The sequence below is a fragment of the Polyodon spathula genome, chromosome 15, assembly GCF_017654505.1.
Source record: "Polyodon spathula isolate WHYD16114869_AA chromosome 15, ASM1765450v1, whole genome shotgun sequence".
Classification (NCBI taxonomy): Eukaryota; Metazoa; Chordata; class Actinopteri; order Acipenseriformes; family Polyodontidae; genus Polyodon; species Polyodon spathula.
The window spans coordinates 18760490-18783733 of NC_054548.1; the positions used below are offsets into that span (position 1 = coordinate 18760490).

Sequence of the window (23244 nt, forward strand, 5' to 3'; positions counted from 1 at the left end):
ATGATTTAAACATTTGGCATTTAGTATTTTACTATGTCAAACAACTTGGTACGTTTCTTTTTTATAAAGAAAATCAGAGTAAAAAAAAACCCCCAAAAAAACAAAAACGTGTTCACTCTCAATGTTATACTGCAACAGTATTAAGATCTAGTGTTTGTTCAAAATGACGTGACGTGGTGCTGTAGTTTGTTAAAACATTTTAACGTATAAAATTAAATAAACAAATACTTGTTTAGCTGATGTTAAATAGAATTGGGAAATGTTTGTTATTTTGCTTAAAACACAAACGTGTATTACAGGTTATTAATTAAGAGCAGAGATGAGACGTTGATTTTTTCAACTGGATAAATGAAATATATATAGCAAAAAAAACTACATGTCACAACATTACACAAGTAAGCTTTCCAATGATTATTACACATGTGGAGTTAGTAAAAAATGATTTCTTCACTTACCTAAGAAAATAGGAATACTGTTATAACTTGTTCAAACAAAACTAAGTTGATAATAAGTAGTCTCTGTCCTGCTGCAGTCGCGTGTCTGTGCTAATTTTATTTGAGACATTGGTCGTATTCTTATAGCGCAGATTTCCGCAGTTCTGCAAAGTGCTGCACAGAATCGAGGAGATGTGCTGTAGACATCACTCAACTAAAACTGCTGCTGCCACCTTGTTAGCGGAGGCGAACAACATTTTATCATTATACAACAAAGCCGTGAACAGCCTTGTCAATGCTATATTAAATAAAAAAATCAATTGATGTTGATTGATGTGTTCTAACCATCCTGGGAAACCTGGAATTCCTGCTTTTTGTACTGAAGTGTCAATGAAGCAGTTCTTTAATAGGTAAGTTGACAATCTCTGAGCAATAATGCTGAAGAAAATCTTGCCTTCTATGTATAATAGGAAAATAGGGCGAAACTGACTGATGCTTGTAGAATCTTTTTCTTTTGGTATAAAGACCTGCTTCTTCACCTGCTCAGCGCCATGCTCTTGGTACAACCTGTTTTTCTCATGCCAGATTGATCAATTTTCACAGGATTCTTAGAACTCCTGAAGCATTTTTGTACATGTTATATATTACACTGCAGGTGCAGATCGTGTTCACGTGCACAGCACGCACTAAATAGTTACAATGTATAGCTAACACGTGTAAGGCAACGTGTTAGCTGCAGTATAAAAGGGAAGGCGCATGTGCGCTTCGGGGGTTCTGTGTTCTGTGTGTAACTGTCTGAATAAACGACATTTGATTTTGAACTGTTCTCCTTGTCTGGGCTCACTTATTTCCGGACCCAAAATACATAATAGTACACTGTGAACGGAACTCCCTGGAGATGATTACGCCCTTGCTTTTTTCACAGCTTGCTCTACTTCTCCACTTAGGTGCACTGTCCTCCATTTGGTATTCTGGTGGATTAATAGGTGGGATATCTGAAGGAACTGGCATAGGCTCCTGCCTTTTTGCATCTGTATGTGTTTCCTCCAAATATCTCTCCAGCTCAAACTTGATGCTTTTAGTGTGTCATTTTTCTCACTGATGAATAACTTCTTTACAAATTTGAATGGGTCTTTATAAAAGTTAGTTCTCGCATGCTCCTTCTTCTTGTAGTGTTTCCGTAGGCGCTCAGTTCTGCACAATGTTGCAAGCTTATCTTTTATGACGCCTTGTAACAGATTGAGTCCCTCCTGATTTTGTTCTGCTCTTCCTCAGCTGCCTCCTTTCTCTAACTAAGCATTCAATCTCCTGCTGCCGTCTAGACTTTCCAGGAATAGTTTGTACTTTTTTCTTCCTTTTTTCAACTCCAAACCTCTTGCTTCCATATGAGTAGATGATGTCCCCAAATTTATCCAGCTTCTTTTCAACTGTTCGTCTGAACTAGGTGTTCTCCCATTAATAATTCCCATCCAGAAGACAGCAGTCAAATTCTGGGCCTATCTGAATAAAGCCGCCACACACAGATATTATGAAGCCCTGATGAGCAACAAGTTCTCCCCAGAGACAGACCCTCTGGGCCAGCTAGTACTGGCATCGTCACACCGCAATGAGAACAGGGACACTGTGCACAACACAACAACAATCTGGAAACAAACTTGGAAAATTGGAAAAAATTATATCACAAAACAAATTAGTATGTTAATCGGTCCCTAAACAGAAAATTCCAATTGGCAGATTATTTAATCAAAATTACAAACACATAAAGACAAACGTTAACAAAGTACAGAGTACGAAACTGGCCGACTCAGAGAGCACAGGCTGAGCCTCCACAGTGAATCAGGAGAGGTAAAAACAGAGATGCACTTCCTGTTATTCTGCTCCAAATACACAGAAATAAGGGAGAAATATATGACAAAATTTATGAGTCTCATGCCAAATTTCATACTCCTTACTGGCACTGATAAAATAGGGATACTGCTAGGAGAATCGGCGCACAGCTCTGAATTGGCAGCCCAATGTGTGTCAGTGTGCCACAGCCTGATGGACAGGGGGTAGGGAGCGATGGGGGGAGGGTGGGTAGAGGTATTGTTCATAGGGAAGGGGACTGTCCTGTTTGTGTTATTGCTTACTTGTTTTATCATTTCTGTTTATAATATCTTAAAAGCCAATAAAGCTAATTTGAATTGAAATTAAACTGAATTGAGAGAGAGAGAGAGAGAGAGAGAGAGAGGGAGAGAAGAAACCATGGCTAATGCATGCTTTATATAAGAACATCCAATATAAAACCTATACATCAAAAGGTACATTTTGTTGAAATTCTGTGTCAGGTAAGCTGTGTAAAAGCAGTTATATGGACATGGATATGGATTTCTAACTCTTTGCAAGTAATTTATAATTGCTTACTCAGCTTATCTCATGAATTCAGCTCTGAGTAGAAGGGTGGTCTCCAGACTTCTATCTGCCTTTATTTCTTGCACGTCAGCTGAATACTGACTTCATAAACAGAAATTTCAAATAAAAACACAAAAAGGAGGTGTAATGTTTTCTGACGAATGATACACAATGTACAGGCATAGACAGGAAGAAATATAGTACAGCAACGAGGTGCTCCTACAGGTAATCAGCGTCATCACCAAAACTATTGCTTCCTTCTTTTCAATGGGGATTTTAAATATGTAAATATAAAAAGGCTAGCAGTTCTTTAATAGGTAAGTTGACAATCTCTGAGCAATAATGCTGAAGAAAATCTTGCCTTCTATGTATAATAGGAAAATAGGGCGAAACTGACTGATGCTTGTAGAATCTTTTTCTTTTGGTATAAAGACCTGCTCCACCTGCTCAGCGCCATGCTCTTGGTACAACCTGTTTTTCTAATGGTGACAACGTCTAGACGTGCGTGATGTACATTCCGTGCAGGAGAATAGAGAGAGAGAGAGAGAGAGAGAGAGAGAGAGAGAGAAGAAACCATGGCTAATGTTTTCTGATGAATGATACACAATGTACAGGCACAGACAGGATGAAATATAGTACAGCAACGAGTTGCTCCTACAGGTAATCAGCATCATCACCAAAACTCTTGCTTCCTTCTTTTCAATGGGTATTTTAAATATGTAAATATAAAAAGGCTAGCAAAAAACAAAAGCCACTTGAAGCAAACGTAATAGTTTCAATCTGAAGCAAACCTCAAAATGGTGACAACACTATGATCTGCCCCAGTTAGGATCAAGGTTGAGCAACCTGAGGCCTGTAGGCCACATACAGCCCTTATTCTGGTTTCAACATTAAAACAGACCCCCACAGAATGCAACAAGATACCTATATGATTTTGGTAAACTGAATTACCCAGACGAGATTCCGTAAAAAAATAAAAATAAATAAATAGTTCTCATTTTTCAAATATAGCACCACCTAGACTTCCCCACAGTTAAAAGCCCGTCATTATTATTTTTTTTTCTACTGATTTAGAAGCCATGTCAGCAGATGCAATAAATAATAACCGAGACACATCTGGAGAAAGGAAAAAACCTTCATTAGGCGCTACAGCGACACATTGCAATAATTTATGATAGAGATGAAACCCTTGTCGTGTGTGTGTGTGTGTGTGAATGTGTGTGTGGAGACTGGATATTAGGTTCATCATAAAACTTGCACCAAGTACCTGTAAAACATTTTAATTTGACCTACAGCTGCAGACTATGCTTATTATACCAAGGTAACACATTAAGGACAAGCATTTAGTAACCTTTAACCATTTTTAATCAAACAAAAAGCAAAATACACAATGTCTAGTAATTTAACAAATAATCCTTAATTTAAATGCTTGTTTGTTGATAAAAGTATTGACATCCCTGCTTTAGTATTTTGCATATCCTCCCTTTGCTTTTATCAGTTCTTAACCTGTATGTTCCATCTTGTTGGTGAAACCTGGGCCCATTCTGTCTTTCATATTTCCTTCAGCTCAGACAGACTGGATACACAATGCTTGGCTACAGCTTTTTTTCAGATCAGTCCAAAGCATTTCTATTGGATTGAGAGCTGGCGATTGCAAAGCCATTCCAGAACTTTTATCTTAGTTTTATCCAAGAATTGCAGAGTTGACTTAGCTGTATGCTTTTGGTCACTGTCATGCTGGAAGATAAAGGGTCTGCTATATGATGGAACCACCTCCATGTCTAACTGTAGGTACAAGGTTTTCTTCATTGAAGGCTTTCCCATTTATTCTCCAAACATACTGTGGTCCACATTTGGAAAACAATTATATTTTAGTTTCATTGGACCACAGTTTTGTTGAAGAAAGCTTTGTTTTATGAATTTTCTTTAAAAGTGGTTTACAATGAAGTCTCTTTTGTGTTCAGGTGCCTTTGTACAGTTCTTTCGCACAATTATGCCTGATGCCTACCTACTGTACCTGTCATTTTCTTTTAACGTCCACTTCTTTCAAATGTTTCAGTTGAATTTGTTCAGCGGTACTTCTTCATTACTGCTCTGATTGTGGATTTTGGTATTCCATATTTCTGCGATTCTGATCTGTAGCCATTTCCTTTGTTGTAGTTTGCTACAAGTGCTCCTCCTGTCTTGACCATCTCTGCTGTGTTGCCAAAACCTTCTTCAACAGATGTTGGAAATAATGACCTCTTTTTCTGACTATTGACTTTATAATGCAGCTTAGTTACTGTGTAATGGTTTTTAATCAACTAATTTTCAATTATCCTTTTGTAATAAACAAGTATTTTAAATTGCTTAAGTGTTTTTTTTTTTTTTTTTTTTTTTTAATAAAGATTGATAGGTAAACTACCAGAAATGGTGTATTTTGGTTGTCTTAGGTCATATTAATTAGTGGCTAATGTTCACTAAATGCTTATATTTAACATGTTTTCTAGAATCTTCTTATATTAGTGTAGTGCTGGTATTTTTGCTGCAACTGTAAATAATCAAACGTATTCCCATTCAATTGACTTGAACACAGTACTGCAATAATAACACAAAAAAAGTCAATTTAAATCTAATTATGCAGTGCTCTCAAAAGAACACCATTTTTGTATTGCATTATTTATTATTGCTATTATCGACATTAAGCTGAACAATTCTGACTGCATTCAGCATTAATGAAACCTGTTTTAGTTTGAAAAAAAAGAAAGAAGTCATATAACTGCTTCTGTCAGATGCTCAGTTGAAGAGTGAGTTAGGCTCCATTCAACCATCAACTCATTATGGTTGACATTTTTTGTATAAGAAACCACCTTCGGGATGGCAGTCTGACAGTCTTCCACACACTGTCAGACAATGCAGCTTCACCATGCTTTCTTGTGGCACTTAAGGGAATATAGATGAATGTATAATCCTGCTCCACAGGACTGGGTTGGATTTCCTTTTTATCTCTGTTTGGGAAAAGAAAGAAAACACAGTCTGTACTACAAAACCTCACCTCGGCTAGATAAAACTCGTCGTAATGGCGCAGGTAATTCTCCCCCTTGTAGTAATTGCTGGCAGCGACGATCACATCCACTGCCACCATGCTCAGGATGAACATGTGGAAGACTGAGGACCGCATTAGCCGCTGTGGGAAAGAAAAAAACAAAAATAACCTTGTATGTCGTCAATAGAAGCTGAAAATCAATACTTTATATGTTCTCAAAACGTATTTGATTTGTGAACCCTTGTTTTAAATAGGAACTTCCCAAATGAAACCTGTGAAAATGGCAAATCTCAAACAAGAAAATAAAACTGTACTACAGTGAAAGTAAATGTTTAAGTATCTGCTTATTTTCTGTAAGTATCACAGGGCCTGTATCTCACCACACTGGTAAATGAGCAATTCTGGTACTGTAAATAATGGATCTGTGTTTCAAGAAAAGAGAAGTTTCAAGAATAATGTTAGAGAGCCTCTGGGCAACTTATGTGTACATGAGGTCAGTTTGAGAACAACTGAAATACTTTAGATACAGTAGACAGTCGTTAAATGACTGAAACAGAATTCACTAGAGTTGCAGGTGTTTATTTTAAAACACATACAGTATTAGTAAGAGAGGCAGTTTGAAAAACACAATGGACTGAAACACTTTTATGCTTCAAAACAGACCTAGTGACAATTTGTATTCAAATTGTCAAGTTTAATGGTTAACATTTGTTTCACAGTAAACATGACAGATGGGTATACCAGGATTTCACTTTAAGTACTGTATATAAACTGGAGATGCTGGAATTGATTTAATATAAATAGAATCCATTAAGCCATGTGTTATACAGTAGCAATGGAAATGCATTAAATTTCTCGTCTTTTTAATTTAAAGCATTAGTGAGGATTACCGGGGTATGTTTGAAATTGTAGAATTAGGGAGATGATTTAAAGACATGGGAAGAGTATATATAATAAATAAATAAATAATTGCATTGGGATATGCAGCTGACCACAAGCTAGTGCCTAATGATAGACACAATTCTTTAAGTTATTCAGTCGATAATATATATATTATTAGATCTATATATATATATATATATAATATATAATATATATATTATATATATATATTAATATTTTTATATTATACGCAGTATTATATAATTGTGTGTAATGTCTCACAGAAATCAAAGAAAGTCGGTTAGCCAATCAAAGAGGAACTAGAACGATCATAAGGTAAGCCCATATCATCTTTCAAAAATAGAGTACAGGCACCTTTCCGAATTCCATTGTCAAAAAAAGTCACCTCCTCTCAAAGGCTTAGTTTTTTTTTGACAATTCCATTCAACTGCAAAGTCAGTTTAAAACTGTGACATCATAAATTAGCAACCTACCAAGGTCACTAAAAGGTATTCCCTTTATTTAATTAACCTTTCCCTCATACACAGACATTTACCATCCTACAACCCTGTAATAATATATGTCTGTAGCTGGTTTGGGGCATTAATTTGCATTATTATTATTATTATTATTATTATTATTATTATTATTATTATTATTATTATTATTATTATTATTATTATTATTATTATTATTATTATTATTTTCTTTTTGGGTTTTCCGTCTTATAAACAAAAATAGGTATAAAAACCTGACTGGTCTACTTTACATTAATAGACCACTTAAAGAGAGCAGAGATGTTGAATGTATTTTTTTTTTTATATATATATATATAATTTGTGAGGTTTGTGCTAGCAAGGGTTTTGTTTTCCTTGTTTATTTGAATTCTTATTGGTACAAACTTTGTTTCAGTTTTTGTCATTTCCTGGTTGGATTTCCATGCTTGCAACGAGAAGAAAAAATGGCTGTGGTTTGTTTATAAAAGCTGCAGACAGGAAAGATTCATGATTTAGGAAGGCGTATCTATGTCTGAACATGAAGAATGCAAGGCTGTATGTCTTGCAATAAAGCATTCTATTACCATTGCAACACTGAATTTATAGCTGTGATGAGACATATATTGCACTTTTGGTGAAAAGATCATTTTTAAATTGCCTTATAAATCTGGAAAAGTGCATTAAATTATTGATCCCCTTGTTAACCATCGCACAAAAATGAGTTTATAACTCTCCCTAACTCGTTCTTGAAATCCCATACAGGAACCAACCTTATATAATCCATTGAATTAAAACAAGGTGCGTTAGTAACTCTCAGCCTCTGTCAGAGTTGTACATGCAGAATTAAAACCACAGTATCAGCACTAAAATGGGAAAGACAGGCAAATAGGCTCCTAAATCCTCAGATTGCAATACTCTCAATAACTTGTGCTAAAATATGTCCTATATCATTACAGTTGGATATTGTGGTTCTTTAGTTAAAACTATATTACTCCCCAGTCACAGGCAATATTCATCACCAATAGGAAATAATAAACAATATGAGGCAGTGTTTTGTTATTCACTAACTGACTGATTAATTCAAGCAACATATTCAACAACACAAATTAAAGTGCTATTAAAGCAGACACTGTATATTATCCCCCATGTATGCTGATTATCTGTTTTGACAGGATGACTGAGCATCAACATAGCCCCTAATTTATTACCTTTCACCAGATGGTAGGATAGGACCACAGAATAATTGTGTGACTGGCAGTGTTCAGAATGTTAAGAATTTAAAGATTAAGTGAGGGTGTGCCTCTTTCCAGCACAAAAAGAATGGTTCTCTGAAATCTGTGAATAGCCATGAGAGAATTGAAACATACAAAAGAATATTGTAAACATGAATACAGGTCACCCCGCCCCCCAAGAAAGTAAAAACCAATAGTGATAAACTGTGGCAGCTATGTTTACGAACAGGGAATGATGAATTGAATCATGCTGTCAAATCTAATACATGTGCCTGTATCTACTGCAAAATAGGCTAATTTGAAACCCAGAATATCTAAAATCTCATGGTGGACAAGGGTCCTCGATATTACAATGCCATCTTAAAAGGATTTGCAATCAGGATAGCCCAGCTTTTGAATAACATCTTGAACATATAATAGAACAAAGTGGGTAAATTGCCTTACATAAGAGGTGCAATTAAGTGATAATTAGATAGTGCAGCACTGGAATTACCATCAATCGCCCATCGGAAAGTTTATCGCTGTCAGAATCTTATTTCAACTCTCACAAACCACTTTGTTGAGGTACAGATTCTGGATTTTTAATTTAGTTGCATGACAATTCTTCTCATTTCTTTTAATGTACAGGTATTTACATTTCCCACAGTACTGAGATTATGTTGGCATGCTATCTTTGAAGAACTTAATACATTGAGAATGATATTTCAACAGAAACGCATACTGTAAGCAAACCACAGAAAAAATACCTTGTGTGTTGCAAAATCCACTTTATGCATAACTGTTTTAAAATGTTTGTTCTGAGTAAGGATAATAATTAGATACATGTTTTCTTTTTTGGTCAGGGTAGTATATTTGTGGTTTTAAAATTATGGATTACAAATCCCCTAGGTTGTGCACATGGTCACAGGGCCACCAGCAAGGACATTATACTGTACTGTACAAGAAGCTGCTAAATCTGTTGCGCAGTGAGCCGAAGACATCCTGGCCGACATAACCCTCCCTCCCCCCGGACGGAGCTCGATCAATTGTGCGCCGCCTCCCCCCCAGGGAGCTACCATCCTCAGTCGGCAAAGGAATAGCCTGGACTCCAACTGGTGACGTCCAGACTATAGGGTGCACCCTGCACTCTACGCAAGTGTTTTTACTGGATGCGCCACTCAGGAGCCCCAAAGATTTTTTTTACCTGAAGAAAGACAATTTGATATTCACAACATTGTACTAGATGGTTTTGTTTCTTTAACGGCAGTCTACAAATGCATTTAAACTGTATTTAAGCTATCAAACCAGGCCCATTATTTACAACTTTATTGTAGATATATCTCAGACAGCTGGTTAAGTTTTATTACTGTAGATTTTAGGGCCAGTGTGACAGGATAGTGCCGTGGCCAGGTGTTATCGTCAGGAAAGAGACTCTGAGATAACAAAGCTGCAGTTTAAGCACTAGAGTGCACATTTAATAAGCAAAACAACAAATAAAACAGAAACAAACTGGCATGAGGGCCAGAATAAAGGTTCAAACAAAAGACTAACCGGCTGTAGTGAAGGTGACTGCCCAGCCTACATGCAGTCAAAATAAGACACTAAAACACAAATCCAAAACACTCACCTAACACCTCCCCAACAAAGGATTTCTACTTCCTTACATACATGGGGCCACTCCAATTAGCACTCAATTACTGAACTGGGGAATGGCCACACCTGTGATTGCTGGCAGGGACAGATTTAACCCCATCCCTGCCAACTTTACATTCCCAGACACACACTATTTGCAACAGCCAGGTTGGCTAAAGAGGACATTTTACAAATATTTTTTTGTTAAAGAAAAAAAAAAGTGTGAAAGAAAAAGCCAATGTCAAAAATACACCTCAAAGGGCATTTATTGATGCATCTAGTCTCCTGAGAGTGACAGAGCTTTGGTGTGTTTCTGTAAGATTTAAAAAAAAAAAAAACCTTCCATCAATATTTCCACAGTAAGACTTCTTGCCAATGGGAGTGAAATGTATCCTTATATTTAAGTGACAGTAAAACCAACCTTTGATCTCTTGTATTCAGAGTATAGTAAAATCCCAATATTACATACACCCCCTGGTCTCAATTAGTATGGAGGTGCCTGGTAATTTATCAAAAAGATATTTCAATAAGTTCACAAAATGAAATGGGTCAGAACTTTTATAGGGCAGAAAATAACAGGCAAGATAGACAAAAATCCAGTTGTGAATGTCTGGTAAATCATAAGGGGAATACATACAATCACTATGGCAAATGGGTAGTTTTACAGTATCACAGTATCAAAGCAATATGCATGAAGAAATCAACTCCATTACCTCTGACCTCACACAAAGCTTATATACATGTTACAAGGTGGTGTTTTTATAATGTTTTCCTATCTTATATGCTTTGTCGGTGTATTTCCTTAAACTCAATATAAGGGCACTTACAATAATTCTGGGTTAATCCGCAAAATAAGACTCACACCAGTGAGCCAATAATATACGTGAAATGTACTACTGTAGGTATTCATTTTGAAAGCTGTCGATGTGAAATCCATGCCTAACCCAACCAAAAAACATGCAAACTACTAAGAAAAAAACTCAGGGACGAGGACCGATGTGTATAGATGCCACCTTCCTGGAACAGGTCTCTAGGAACACATTATAGCAGAGATTAATCACACTTTTTTTTTTTTTTTTAAATCAAATTAGTGGTTTTCTAGGCATTTACTTATAATTGCTAGAAAACTAAAATAACATCTGCTTACCTCTAGGTTAATCTAACACTGCGATTGTTTGCTTTTTAATATATTTAAACACCCGTTTATTGCCCTGTATCCTGTAGTTTAAAAAAAATGTACCTTCTGGATACACTTCATTCCTGCTCTTTATTGAACTCTCATTTTATATGTATAGCTTATTGGTAAAAGGCACAGAATCCAGTGGCTCTTAGGTTTGCTCTCAGTATCCTGTCAGTGCGGATGACTAAGGCAAATAGACAAGACTATCCCTTGGGCCACGAATTCAAGACTGTCAGAAGGATTTAAAACACAGCGCCATACATGTCAGAGGAAAACTGTTATTGGGTTTTATTAACTCTTAATAAACACAACAGTCAGTTTTGTTGAGAAGTGAAAACTGATCTGTATCAGACTGTTCCTTCCCAAGCACAAGAAGGCTATTTCGGGCCAGAACTCTAAAGAATAGTGCATGAACAGAGGCATAAAAAGGAACATCCTTAAAATACGTATGTGTATGGATAGTTCTTTTACTTAACAAAATATAAAAATAAATCAAATTAAAATGTAATGTTGATAGGGATTGATATAAGGTTATATACTGCTAGGTATGTGTTTGGGTAAAATGAACATTTTTGTTTTATTCTATAAACTACTGACAACATTTCTCCCAAATTACTAATAAAAATATTGTCACTTAGAGCATTTATTTGCAGAAAATGACAACTGGTCAAAATAACAAAAAAGATTGTTGTCAGACCTCAAATAATGCAAAGAAAATAAGTTCATATTCATTTTTAAACAACACAATACTAATGTATTAACTTAGGAAGAGTTCAGAAATCAATATTTGATGGAATAACCCTGATTTTCAATGACAGCTTTCATGCGTCTTGGCATGCTCTCCACCAGTCTTTCACATTGATGTTGGGTGACTTTATGCCATACCTGGAGCAAAAATTCAAGCAGCTCGGCTTTGTTTGATGGCTTGTGACCATCCATCTTCCTCTTGATCACATTCCAGAGGTTTTCAATGGGGTTCAGGTCTGGAGATTGGGCTGGCCATGACAGGGTCTTGATCTGGTGGTCCTCCATCCACACCTTGATTGACCTGGCTGTGTGGCATGGAGCATTGTCCTGCTGGAAAAACCAATCCTCAGAGTTGGGGAACATTGTCAGAGCAGAAGGAAGCAAGTTTTCTTCCAGGACAACCTTGTACTTGGCTTGATTCATGTGTCCTTCATAAAGACAAATCTGCCCGATTTCAGTTGCTGAAGCACCCCCAGATCATTACCGATCCTCCACCACATTTCACTGTGGGTGCGAGACACTGTGGCTTGTAGGCTTCTCCAGGTCTCCATCTAACCATTAGACGACCAGGTGTTGGGCAAAGCTGAAAATTGGACTCATCAGAGAAGATGACCTTACTCCAGTCCTCTACGGTCCAATCCTTATGGTCTTTTGAAAACCTCAGCCTGGCTCTTCTTTGCTTCTCATTGATGAAGGGCTTTTTTTGGCGGTCATCCCGGTCAGTGGAGAGTCGTTTTTGCCCTCTGCTAGTCTGTAGCTTTGTTGTCCCCAATGTGTGCTGCTTGACCTTGTTCTTATGAACCGCCGTCTTTGAAATTTTAAGGATGGAAGCAACCCGACGCTCACTGTATCCCTCTGCCAGTAAAGCCAGAATTGAACCCTTCTTTTCCTCACTCAAAACTTTCCTTTTCAACTCTTTGGGCATGGCCAATAGTTATTTTTTGATTCCAATTACTTTTGAGGTACTACTAGCACTGTTTTGCCATCCAGCTGGTCCTATTGCAAGAGGATAGTGATGACCACAGGAGTGGTTTTTATACTTTTCCTCGTTAAATAAGATTTGGTTCAGGTGATCCCCTAATCAGTACCTCATTCAGTAGAATGAGGTGTGCCTGTGTTGGAATTCAGCAGACACTGGAATGGAATGGCTGCCATACATGTAGACATGCTGATTTAAGAAAAATTTGCAGTGGTCTCTTAATTTTTTCCAGAGCTGTATATATTTTTTTCTACAGTTTCCCAGATTGTTTTACATCATATTCTGCTGTATGCTTTGCACCTTACAACATAATACTGCAAATACACACACATATAAAAAAAAAATGTCTACATAAAATCTATTCCATTTCTGCATCTATATTTTAAACCCCCTCTAATAAACCTGGTTGGCAATTACATATCAGTTAAATATAAAACAACTCCTTTAAACAATCTTCAATTTAATTGTGCCTATTTTAAATCAATGAATTTTCTGGATATATGGGGCAGGTAAAAGATAAAAACGTAGGCAACTGTTTTTAAATAAAGAAACAGACGCGCGTGTGCGAGTGTATGTTTTGCTTGATTTGAAAATCCGCCTGTTCCTAAGTAGGGCTGTTGAGACAGTCATGCTTCTCATAGTCTCACAGCAGAAAGAGAAAAAAAAAAAAAAATGTCTGGGAGCCGGATGCTGCTGTCGTCACAGCACTGGTAGAGCTGAGCTCATCCCTTCAGGTACTCTCACCAAGAGAGATCTGATGTGACAAACACTGAACCTTCAGCTTCCAGATTAGCTCCCCTAGGGTATTTTGCATAGGGAGACAAGCAGATGATTGGATTTTTCTCGGGGACTTGGCTGTATATAAACAAAATCCTCTTAATATCCTACTTGATTTAGAATTATACATATCACACAACAAGTACCTGGAGCTTGTTGGCAAATAACTACCATCTACTACCGCTTTCAGCAAAGTTGACTTTTTTGATGTGTAATTTCTTTTTTACAAATATACAATAAGCCATTGAAAGTCCTAGGTCTTGTGAAACCCAGTTTATGATCTTAAAATAGGTCTGATTGTTACAGATCTTGAACTTACAATGGGACTACTATTCCCAGGTACTAATGATGAATCCTGATATGATTTAAAGTTAATAATATACCACTACTGTTTAGTATAGCAGTGCTTGGTAAAAGGCACAGCAGATGCTGGGGCAGATGAGTGTGAATGCAAATTATACTGTTCGGCATAAAAAAACATACCTATGTCTCAATTCAGCTGCCAGGAATAAAGTGAAAAGATCAAATTTAACAAATATACTTATTTTTTAAAACTGTTGATGATGTGTTTACTTGCTGTACAATGATAAAACATCAAAGTAGTTGAGGTCAAGAACTCAAGGTTTTGACAGTCTACTGTAAGCAGTACAACAGTCAACGCACTATTACATTACAGAAAAGGTGGCTTCAATGGTGCTAGGTTTACATTGGGCTGTGGATTCACTGAAACAAAGCACTGGACCTGGATTGTTGGTTATCATGGTACTTGTGGTAATGGTTCAAGTATTTTTTTTATTCAACTTCGGCTTCACAAATCACCAGCTCTATTCAATGCATATCCATGCACGGTTAGACTAAACCAAGGCCCTACTCAACAATTTTACGTTTAAAAATGTCATTTTTAGGGTGTCAATATCATGTATCTCTTTAATGTGAATTTTGTTCATTGTGGTACATTAAAAGTAAACTTCCTTGCAGCGTGTAGTATGGCCACTGGTGGGGGGGGGGGGGGGGGGGGGTCCCTATGGTTCCTTATAGTTTTATAAAAAAGGTGAACACTTTCTCTCAATTTAGGTCTTTTCCCATTTGACCATTTCAAGATGTTATTTGCCTTCTGAACTCTATATTGCTATCCTCCTGACTTATTTGAGGAAATCTGTTTTTTTTTTTGTTTTTTTTAAATCGTGCTGGGTATCCAATAATAGCACAAACATACTGATAGTGGACCAAAAAATGGAAACACCAATGTAAAGTCACTTAATAGGACGTTGGGCCACCACGTGCGGTCAGTATAGCCTGTATGCGCCGTGGCATAATCTACCAGCCTCTGGAATTTTGCAGGAGGGATGTGCCCCTCAACATTACGGAACCACCAGAACCCTTCACTGCTGGAATCATGCACTCAGGGCTGTAGAGTTCTTTAGGTTGGCGCCACATGTGCACTTGTCAATTTGTTGACAACATGGTAAAGGATGATTCATCTGACCATATCACATTTCTCCACTGCTGGGTAGTCCATTGCCGGTGCTCTTTGCACCACTGCACTTGCAAACATGCATTGCCAGGTGTGACGAGCGGTTTCTGCACTGCATCCCAACTATGGTAACCGGCTCTGTGGAGTTCTCGGTGGACCGTTTTTGATGAAACTGGCTGCTCATACCCCAGGTTGAAATTTGCAGTCAATTGATCTGCAGTTGCTCGCCTGTTTTGCCTTGCACTTTGAATTAATGCACGGCTATAATGTTGGCATCACCTTAGACACATTTGCTTGTGAAATATCAGCAAGTTGAGCTGTCTTGGTTAGTGAAGCTCCTGCCAAACGCTCCTCAAAATTCACCCCTCTTTCAGAGTCACTGAGGTCTCAACATGTACTCAGCTAAACTATAAAGTCTGAATTCATCTTAAATAAAATCTGCAAGGTGATCCTGTCTAAATGCTCCATTATATTACTTGAGCAGGATTTACCATAATACAGAAATCAGAGTTTAATCACAGTACATACCGTTTCAATTAGAAGACGAAGCTATTGGATGAATGAGCGTGGAATTCTAAAAAAATTAACACTCAACACAGCAACTTGGAATGTACATTATGGTGGATGAAAAGGTTTTCCCGCATGGTTTCTTTCAAGTGCCACAATTTCCACATAGGGAATTCTTCTTAGCCATCTGTAATTATTACCAGCTGTCCCCCACCCCTCAATCCCCATTCCCACCCCTCTACTTTTTATAAAGAACTACAATACCATTATCCCTGGGGGATAATGTATACATTAGCATAAAATTACTGTTACAAAAGATGCAATTATAAAGTGTAACCTTCAGAATCACAGCAGATAGTATGAAGCAAATATCTTGAAGTGTTATGTTGTCATCTTCATCTGGAGACAAACAAATCCCATTAACCTGAAATGGCTGCCATCTTAGGGCAGGAAAAAAAGTTAGGCTCCCGTTAGATTTTGATTCAGAAGTTTCCAGTCTGATAATATGAACTTTGCATCTGAAATGGCTTATGAACTATTAACTGACAAAGCAGCAGAAGGGGTGATGGTAGCGATTTTATTTAAACATAGAAGCTCTCCTTCCTGGGAATATTAATTTCTAACTTAACTAATATATTTACTGTATTAATTTAAAAACTATTGCCTTTGTTATTGAGACATATGCCATAATGACATATTTAAACCATATATTTATTTTAAGAACGACTAAGTTATTGAGCTCCACCACAAGATACGTCTGACAACTGACGAAGCTTATGGCACTCACAAGAGCCGGTAAATCTCTGAGAGGGAGCGAAAGATAACAGCATGGAAATGAACCTGGAAGGTGACTGCTTCGGGATAAGCTGCTGTGTCCCGGATATTTAAAGCAAAGATAGGCAAAAAAACACTGGCAGGCAATAACAGAGTATGAAAGAGTGTGCAGTGCCTGTCAAACCAAAGACACAGGCTTGTTTAAAATAAATAAGAAAGGGAACGGAGGATTTTAAGAGTCTGCATGGAGTCACGTTAACCATTTACAGAAGTGGTACTTAAAGCTTTGCCCATAAACAAAGTTGGGCCCATGAGGCCAGAGTGTTGTGCCCGCAAAGCCAATCTGTAATACTTCAATACTAATGTACAGTATAAGCAGAATAACTAAAGTAATTAATTACAGTGCAGTCTTCTGTGCTCCCAATCTCTGCGTTTCTGCTACTTGATACACAAATGTAAATGTATGTAACATTTTTAAATAACTGAGTTAAATGTCAGGAAAGAAATATGATCAAGTCCTCGACCTTACAAGAAATGCACATACTGCACTGTATGAGCCAGTGGGCAAAAAATGCTAATATACAGTAGCACTTGTACCCAGAGGAATATTTAGCAAATTAACCAAAACAGTTCAAACTGAATGTTTAATTAAAACCATGAAACCAACCAAAACAACAAACATCTACATAAAAACTATAAACTGATAGGCTGATAGGTTTGCTTTCAAACCAATACTGTAAAAACAGTTTACTGTTTATTTGTCACCTCAATACACCTTAATAAAAACTAGATAACTGCATTACAGCAAAATTTATATACAGCACAAAGGTGAAAAATCATATTTGAGATGTTGAATGCTTTACTGATTCAACTTACTATTCCCTATCACTGATGCATATCTCCGGCAAAGGACATAGTGGAGGCAGGTATATGTACGTAGAGTAGGTTTTACACATACAGAAAACTGATGTGCGAAAGACATTATTTATAACAGAATTGTGGTGTTAATGGAACCTGTCTGTCTTTCTATCTGACCTGTTCGCCTGCATGCATGTACTTACATTTTTATTTAGACATTGACAAATGCTTATCCAGTGAAGAAATGAACATTCTTTAGCACAAGGTGTTAGGAGTATGACAATCTGGGGTTACTGTATATGCCCCCTGTCCACCAGTCATTATGTCACACAGAGTTTTTATAAATATTTCTGTAGAAGTATACACTTACATAAGTATACAGTTGGGTCATGGTGATGTACCTTTTCATGGTACAAATAGCACTCATTTTGAATTTACTGTTGTGCAGTGATTCAGTTAGGATTTAGAACAGTTTCAGCATCAAAAACCTATAATTCTATTCTGTTTCTCAGGCTTTAAAGAATTTGAGAATGTTAAGTGACCTTAACCTCAATCCACTTGTTTTAAATCAAAGTTACTTGTTGGTCTGTAATCCTCTTGTTTGATGGTATTACTGTAAACTCTGCTGCTGCAGTTACTGCTGACAAGGTGCCCCCCATTAATAAAATGCTATACCTCCTAGGACTTTATGAAAGAGATAGATTGATTTGGTTGCTTGGAATTAGAGTTTCCATTATTTTTTTCATGCTACTGTCATACAATCTTATACCACTAAATTCTGATTTACCTATCCTTTTCTTATTATGAAGCCATTGTAACTCCCCTTTCAGACACTTATGTCACTGAGTCTGACATTCCTCTCAGTTTATGTCCAGGTTATGTTGCCAAAGACGTTTGAATCGTCATCGGTCAGGAAAAAAAAAAAAAGGTGTCAAAGCAATTATTATTATTATTATTATTATTTATTTATTTATTTATTATTATTATTATTATTATTCAGAAAAGGTGACTGCAACTCCTCTGTAAATGAAATCCCCATAGTGTGTCTCCTTTTTCTTTTAGGGGTGAAGACTAATTAACCAAATTATTGTTAGTAATTGGCTGGAAAATGAACAGATGACTGTTTTGCCTTAAGGAATAGGAAAGACCTCCACAAAGTCATTTAAAGGCAGGAGAAGGATATAAATAACTATTTGGTTTACTAAATTCTATGCGCATGTTCATGACATCATATTGCAAAAAGAAAGTGAAATGCAACTGGAATTCCAAGTCTGGGATGCTGAAACAGCAAAGAACATTCTGCATTAATTAATGTAGCTCTTAACACACACACACACACACACACACACACACACACACACATTACGCTAGTCACTGCACAACAGCAACATTCAATCCCTGTCACAGCAGTACATTTAAAATTAGAGTAATCAGTACCATGACAAAGTAAATCACCATGACCTACATTTCCACTCTATGCATATATAAAACATGGAATTTCAACATACAGAGACACACCTCCATATCCTTCCGGATGCTCTCAACAGTCAGAGGTCACAGGCTCATTTTGCCTGTGGTGTTTGTCAGAGGTCACAGGCTCATTTTGCCTGTCGTGTTTGTCAGAGGTCACAGGCTCATTTTGCCTGTGGTGTTTCCATAACCCTGCGAATATGAATTTTGCATCTCAAAAGGCTTCTGTGATGCCGCTGGTGTAGAAAGCACCATAAAGCACAGAAGCATAACCAGTGGATGTAGCACCATTCATGAAAGACAATTCCAGACTGAATTAAATTCACATAAGGAGGAGATCAGATGAAACAAACAGTTGTAGTTTTGTGCAGATGGAGTGAGTCAGATTCACTGATGTCTTTAATGGTAACTTCCTAAATATGGTTCAACTACAGAACAGCTAGCAGACCAGCATCTGGAACCCTCAAATTGAGACTTTGATTATGTAATTTATTTCAAACATTTACAAATGCTCTTTTTATTTGTTCCATTAGTAAAAATGGAAATAATTAGAATTGAATCAGCAGATTAATGTACATTTTAAATCATTACATATTACATTATATTTGCAATTTATGTATATCCTGAGGGAAAATGTAAGTTGATATATCTTGAAACAGTAAACACAGTGAGTTTGATTATTATAAGGTTTGAAGAGATACAGTAAATAGATAATGGCTGCATGCAATCCAGGATTTTTATTAATATAATTTCACAGTGAAAATGGAACTTTCCACAGGGACCTTAAAAGTACTCTATAGCATTTAGTCAGCAATATCCTGAAGGCGTAACGACAGCATTTTCCTATTCATATATTTTACTATTTTAGGCAGCAACAAACTGACAAGGTTATTACCAGCAGCAGAAAAACAAAAATATTTTTTGAATTCACAGACTAGGGACCCTATTTAGCAACCAGTGTATGGGCAAAGGCACATTTTCTGAAAAGGAAAACCAAAATAATTTTAATGGTATAAACTGGCAGGAAACAACTTAGTAACAGCAAGCAGCAGGAAAAGTATTGTTCTGAATAATTGGTTGTTTCGTAATGTTTGCAACTGCCTTTGCCTTGTACTTAATTTAAATGGGACCCCGGGAGTCCAAGTAACAGTGATATAACTTTAAGGATGTTATTCGAGTAAAAGTAAATAGTGTGTGTGTGCGTGTGTGTGTGTGTGTGTGTGTGTGTGTGTGTTTATACACACACACACACACACACACCCCTCCTGAAGTCCAACTTTCACTGCCTCAAAGTGGCAGGAGGGTGACAGAGGGTTCTCAAGACGAAGGACAGCGACATCCCCTGACTCTGGCAGGTTCAACCATGCTGTGAAAGCTTGAGTAACATACTAGGCCAAAGTGGAAGGGGCACTCACCAACCAGCTTGGACAGCGTGGCGAGTTATGGCCAACCCCCCCATGATGAAAGCACAGACACAAACATGACCCTCATTCCCTGGAGGCTTGATTACCACAGACCAAGGCATCGGCCAGTTAGGCATGAAGTTAGAGGGTGATAAGAATCACTGGGTTACAATTTTTGGCTGCCTCAGAAGACTGACCCTGGTGACGTACAACTGCAGATCTCTTTCCGTGAAGCAAGACTTCAAGAGTTGGGAGAATCAAGTAGGACATTGTAAGACTAAGCGAAGTACAGCGAAAAGACAAAGGACTAGTAGAAATCAAGAGTGGACGTCTTCTCTTCCACCGAGACACTACAGATGGACAGGAGGCGTTGGAGTCATTGTCCACAAGTGAATCAAGAATAATGTAGTAGAGACTGACAGCGCGTTAGAGACAGCGAAACTTGTGATTACGAAACCCAACATAATCAACGTAGAAATGCTCAAGAAGCAAAGCCTGATGTTTCAACTGAAACTGAAGAATAGATTCAGTGCTCTTCAAGATCTTAACAAAGATGAAGCAATCAAGGTAAACAAAATCTATGGCAAAGTGATGCAAGTAATTGCAGAAATAGCAAAAAACATCTCTGGAACACAGAGTACAAAATGCAACCAGAAGATCATGCAAGAGATAAAAGACCTCATGAAGAAAAGAAGGGAAATGAAACAAACAGTAGCTCTGAAGTCAAAGATTGAATACATTGAGCTCTGCAAGACAGTAAGAAAGTGCATTACTGAGGATATATGAGTATTCAACTGCAGGTTGGTAGAGAAAACTATTGAGAACAACCAAAGCTTGTAGAAAGCAAAACAAAGACTAATCATTGGGGAAAAACAAAAAAAATAGGATTTTAGCAATCAAACAAGAGGACAGGACTATCATCAAGAACCACAAATTTATTTTGAAGCGAGAAGACTTTTACAGTAAATTATATCAAGATGAAAAGAGCAACGTAGCAGATGACGAAGACAAGACAGAAAAAATGCAACCCGAGGAAGAAGTTTCAGACATTCTACCGCAATCAAACATATGAAGTCAGGAAATGCACCCAGAGAAGACAGAATATGACTGACATCGTGAAAGAAGGAGGTGAAGAAGTGACAAAAACTCTGTCACATATTTTTACAGATTGTATAAGGTAAAGAAAGTACCAAACAACTGAAACAAGGCATCAGTAAGCTACAGACCTAGTAGCTTACTTTCTATAATCTACAAAAAGATACTCACCAACAGACTTCAAGATAAATTTCACTCGGCACAATCAAATGAGCAAGTAGGATTCATGAGTGGATTCAGCACAATAGATCATCTTCAAGTTGTACTGCAAGTCATTCAAACCAGCAACGAGAACAAACTCAAAAACTTTGCATGGGACTCATCGACTATGAAAAAGCCTTTGACTGTTTACACAATATCTGTATTAAGCTCTAAAACAAGGAATTGAGAAAACACAGAGACTTGATCAGCACCATATACAAGAATGCAACATCCACAGCAAGACTCTGTAAAAACAATGACAAAATCAAGATTAAAAAAGGAGTTCATCAAGGAGATACAATTTCCCCAAAACTCTTCACGGCTACCCTAGAAAACACTTTCAAAACACTGGATTTGGAAAATAGGGGGCTGAAGATCAATGGAGCCTACTTGAATCACGTACGATTTGCTGCCGACATACCTCATATTTACTATGTGCCCAGAAGAATTACAAACAAGAATACAAGAACTACACAACTATACTTCAACAGAAGAGCAAAAATGAACTTGAGTGCCTTTGGAAGATTAAGCGTGATTTAAAAAGGGAAACTACCCTTATGCCTCAAGAGGAAAGTCTTCGACCAATGTGTGCTGCCAGTTCTAACTTACGGATGTGAAACCTGGACCCTCAATGCAAAAATGACTCAAAAATTACAAACAACTCAGCGGAGTATGGAAAGATGCAAATGCCTGGAATAACAAAAAGACAGAGGAAAAAGAAAAAATAGATAAGAGCGCAAACAAAAGTATGCAATGTTATTGTAAGAACTGAAAAGACTGAAATGGCAGTGGGCTGGTCATGTAGCAAGAACAGAAGACCATCGCTGGACCAAGGAGATACTTGACTGGATCCCAACAGATATAAAGTGACCAAGAAGACAACCGCCAGGAAGATGGCAAGATGAAATTAGGAAACACGCCGAAGCAACGTGGATGAGGAAAGCAGCAGACAGGCTTTTGTGGAAGAATCTTGGGGAGGCCTTCATCCAGCAGTGGACTGAAAAAGGCTTATGACGATGAGGATATATATACTGCTTTGCAAAAGTCTTAGACATGGTGCATTTTTCTACTCTGATGCATTATGAGCATCAACAATTTACTCAAAACCTCCACTAGAGTTTTACACTGTTATAACAACCTTAACTTTTATAAAGAAGAAAAAACATTAAGTGAAATAGCTCGCATCACTCGATTTTCAAGGTGTGGTATCCAAAGCATAATAAACAAGTACAGAGAATACATATATATATATATATATATATACACACACACACACACATACTGTATATGTATATGCTGTATATGTATATACTGTATATGTGTGTGTGTGTGTGTGTGTGTGTGTGTGTGTGTGTATATATATATATATATATATATATATATATATATATATATATATATATATATATATATATATATATATAAAGAACAACATTTAAATTCATAACAGCATCACTAACATTGGTTTCAGAGTACTCAATGGGAACGTATGAAAAGAAATGTGTAATTAAAATGTATGAAACACAAAGGGGAGTTATTTTCCACAATGCTTAATCATGAAGAAAGCTGAAATGTAGCTATTAAGCCCACCTATCCCAGCTGTAGCAAGTGTTGACGTAGATTAAACACACACCCACGCAGCCACATGCATTGGCTAATCTGTGATTAAATAATGATTTTTTCAATTTTATCTCATCTATCACGATT

General features: G+C 37.1%; 1 protein-coding gene across 4 annotated transcripts in view; it reads right to left on the minus strand.

The window, feature by feature from the left end:
- The window catches only part of nalcn (sodium leak channel, non-selective), a 126836-nt gene that overhangs the window by 63987 nt on the left and 39605 nt on the right, over positions 1–23244 (minus strand). For all 4 annotated transcript variants that reach the window (XM_041272287.1, XM_041272286.1, XM_041272284.1 and 1 more), the window contains one exon: positions 5860–5991. In XM_041272287.1, the coding sequence (XP_041128221.1) occupies positions 5860–5991 (132 nt within the window). The remainder of the gene's footprint in view (positions 1–5859; positions 5992–23244) is intronic.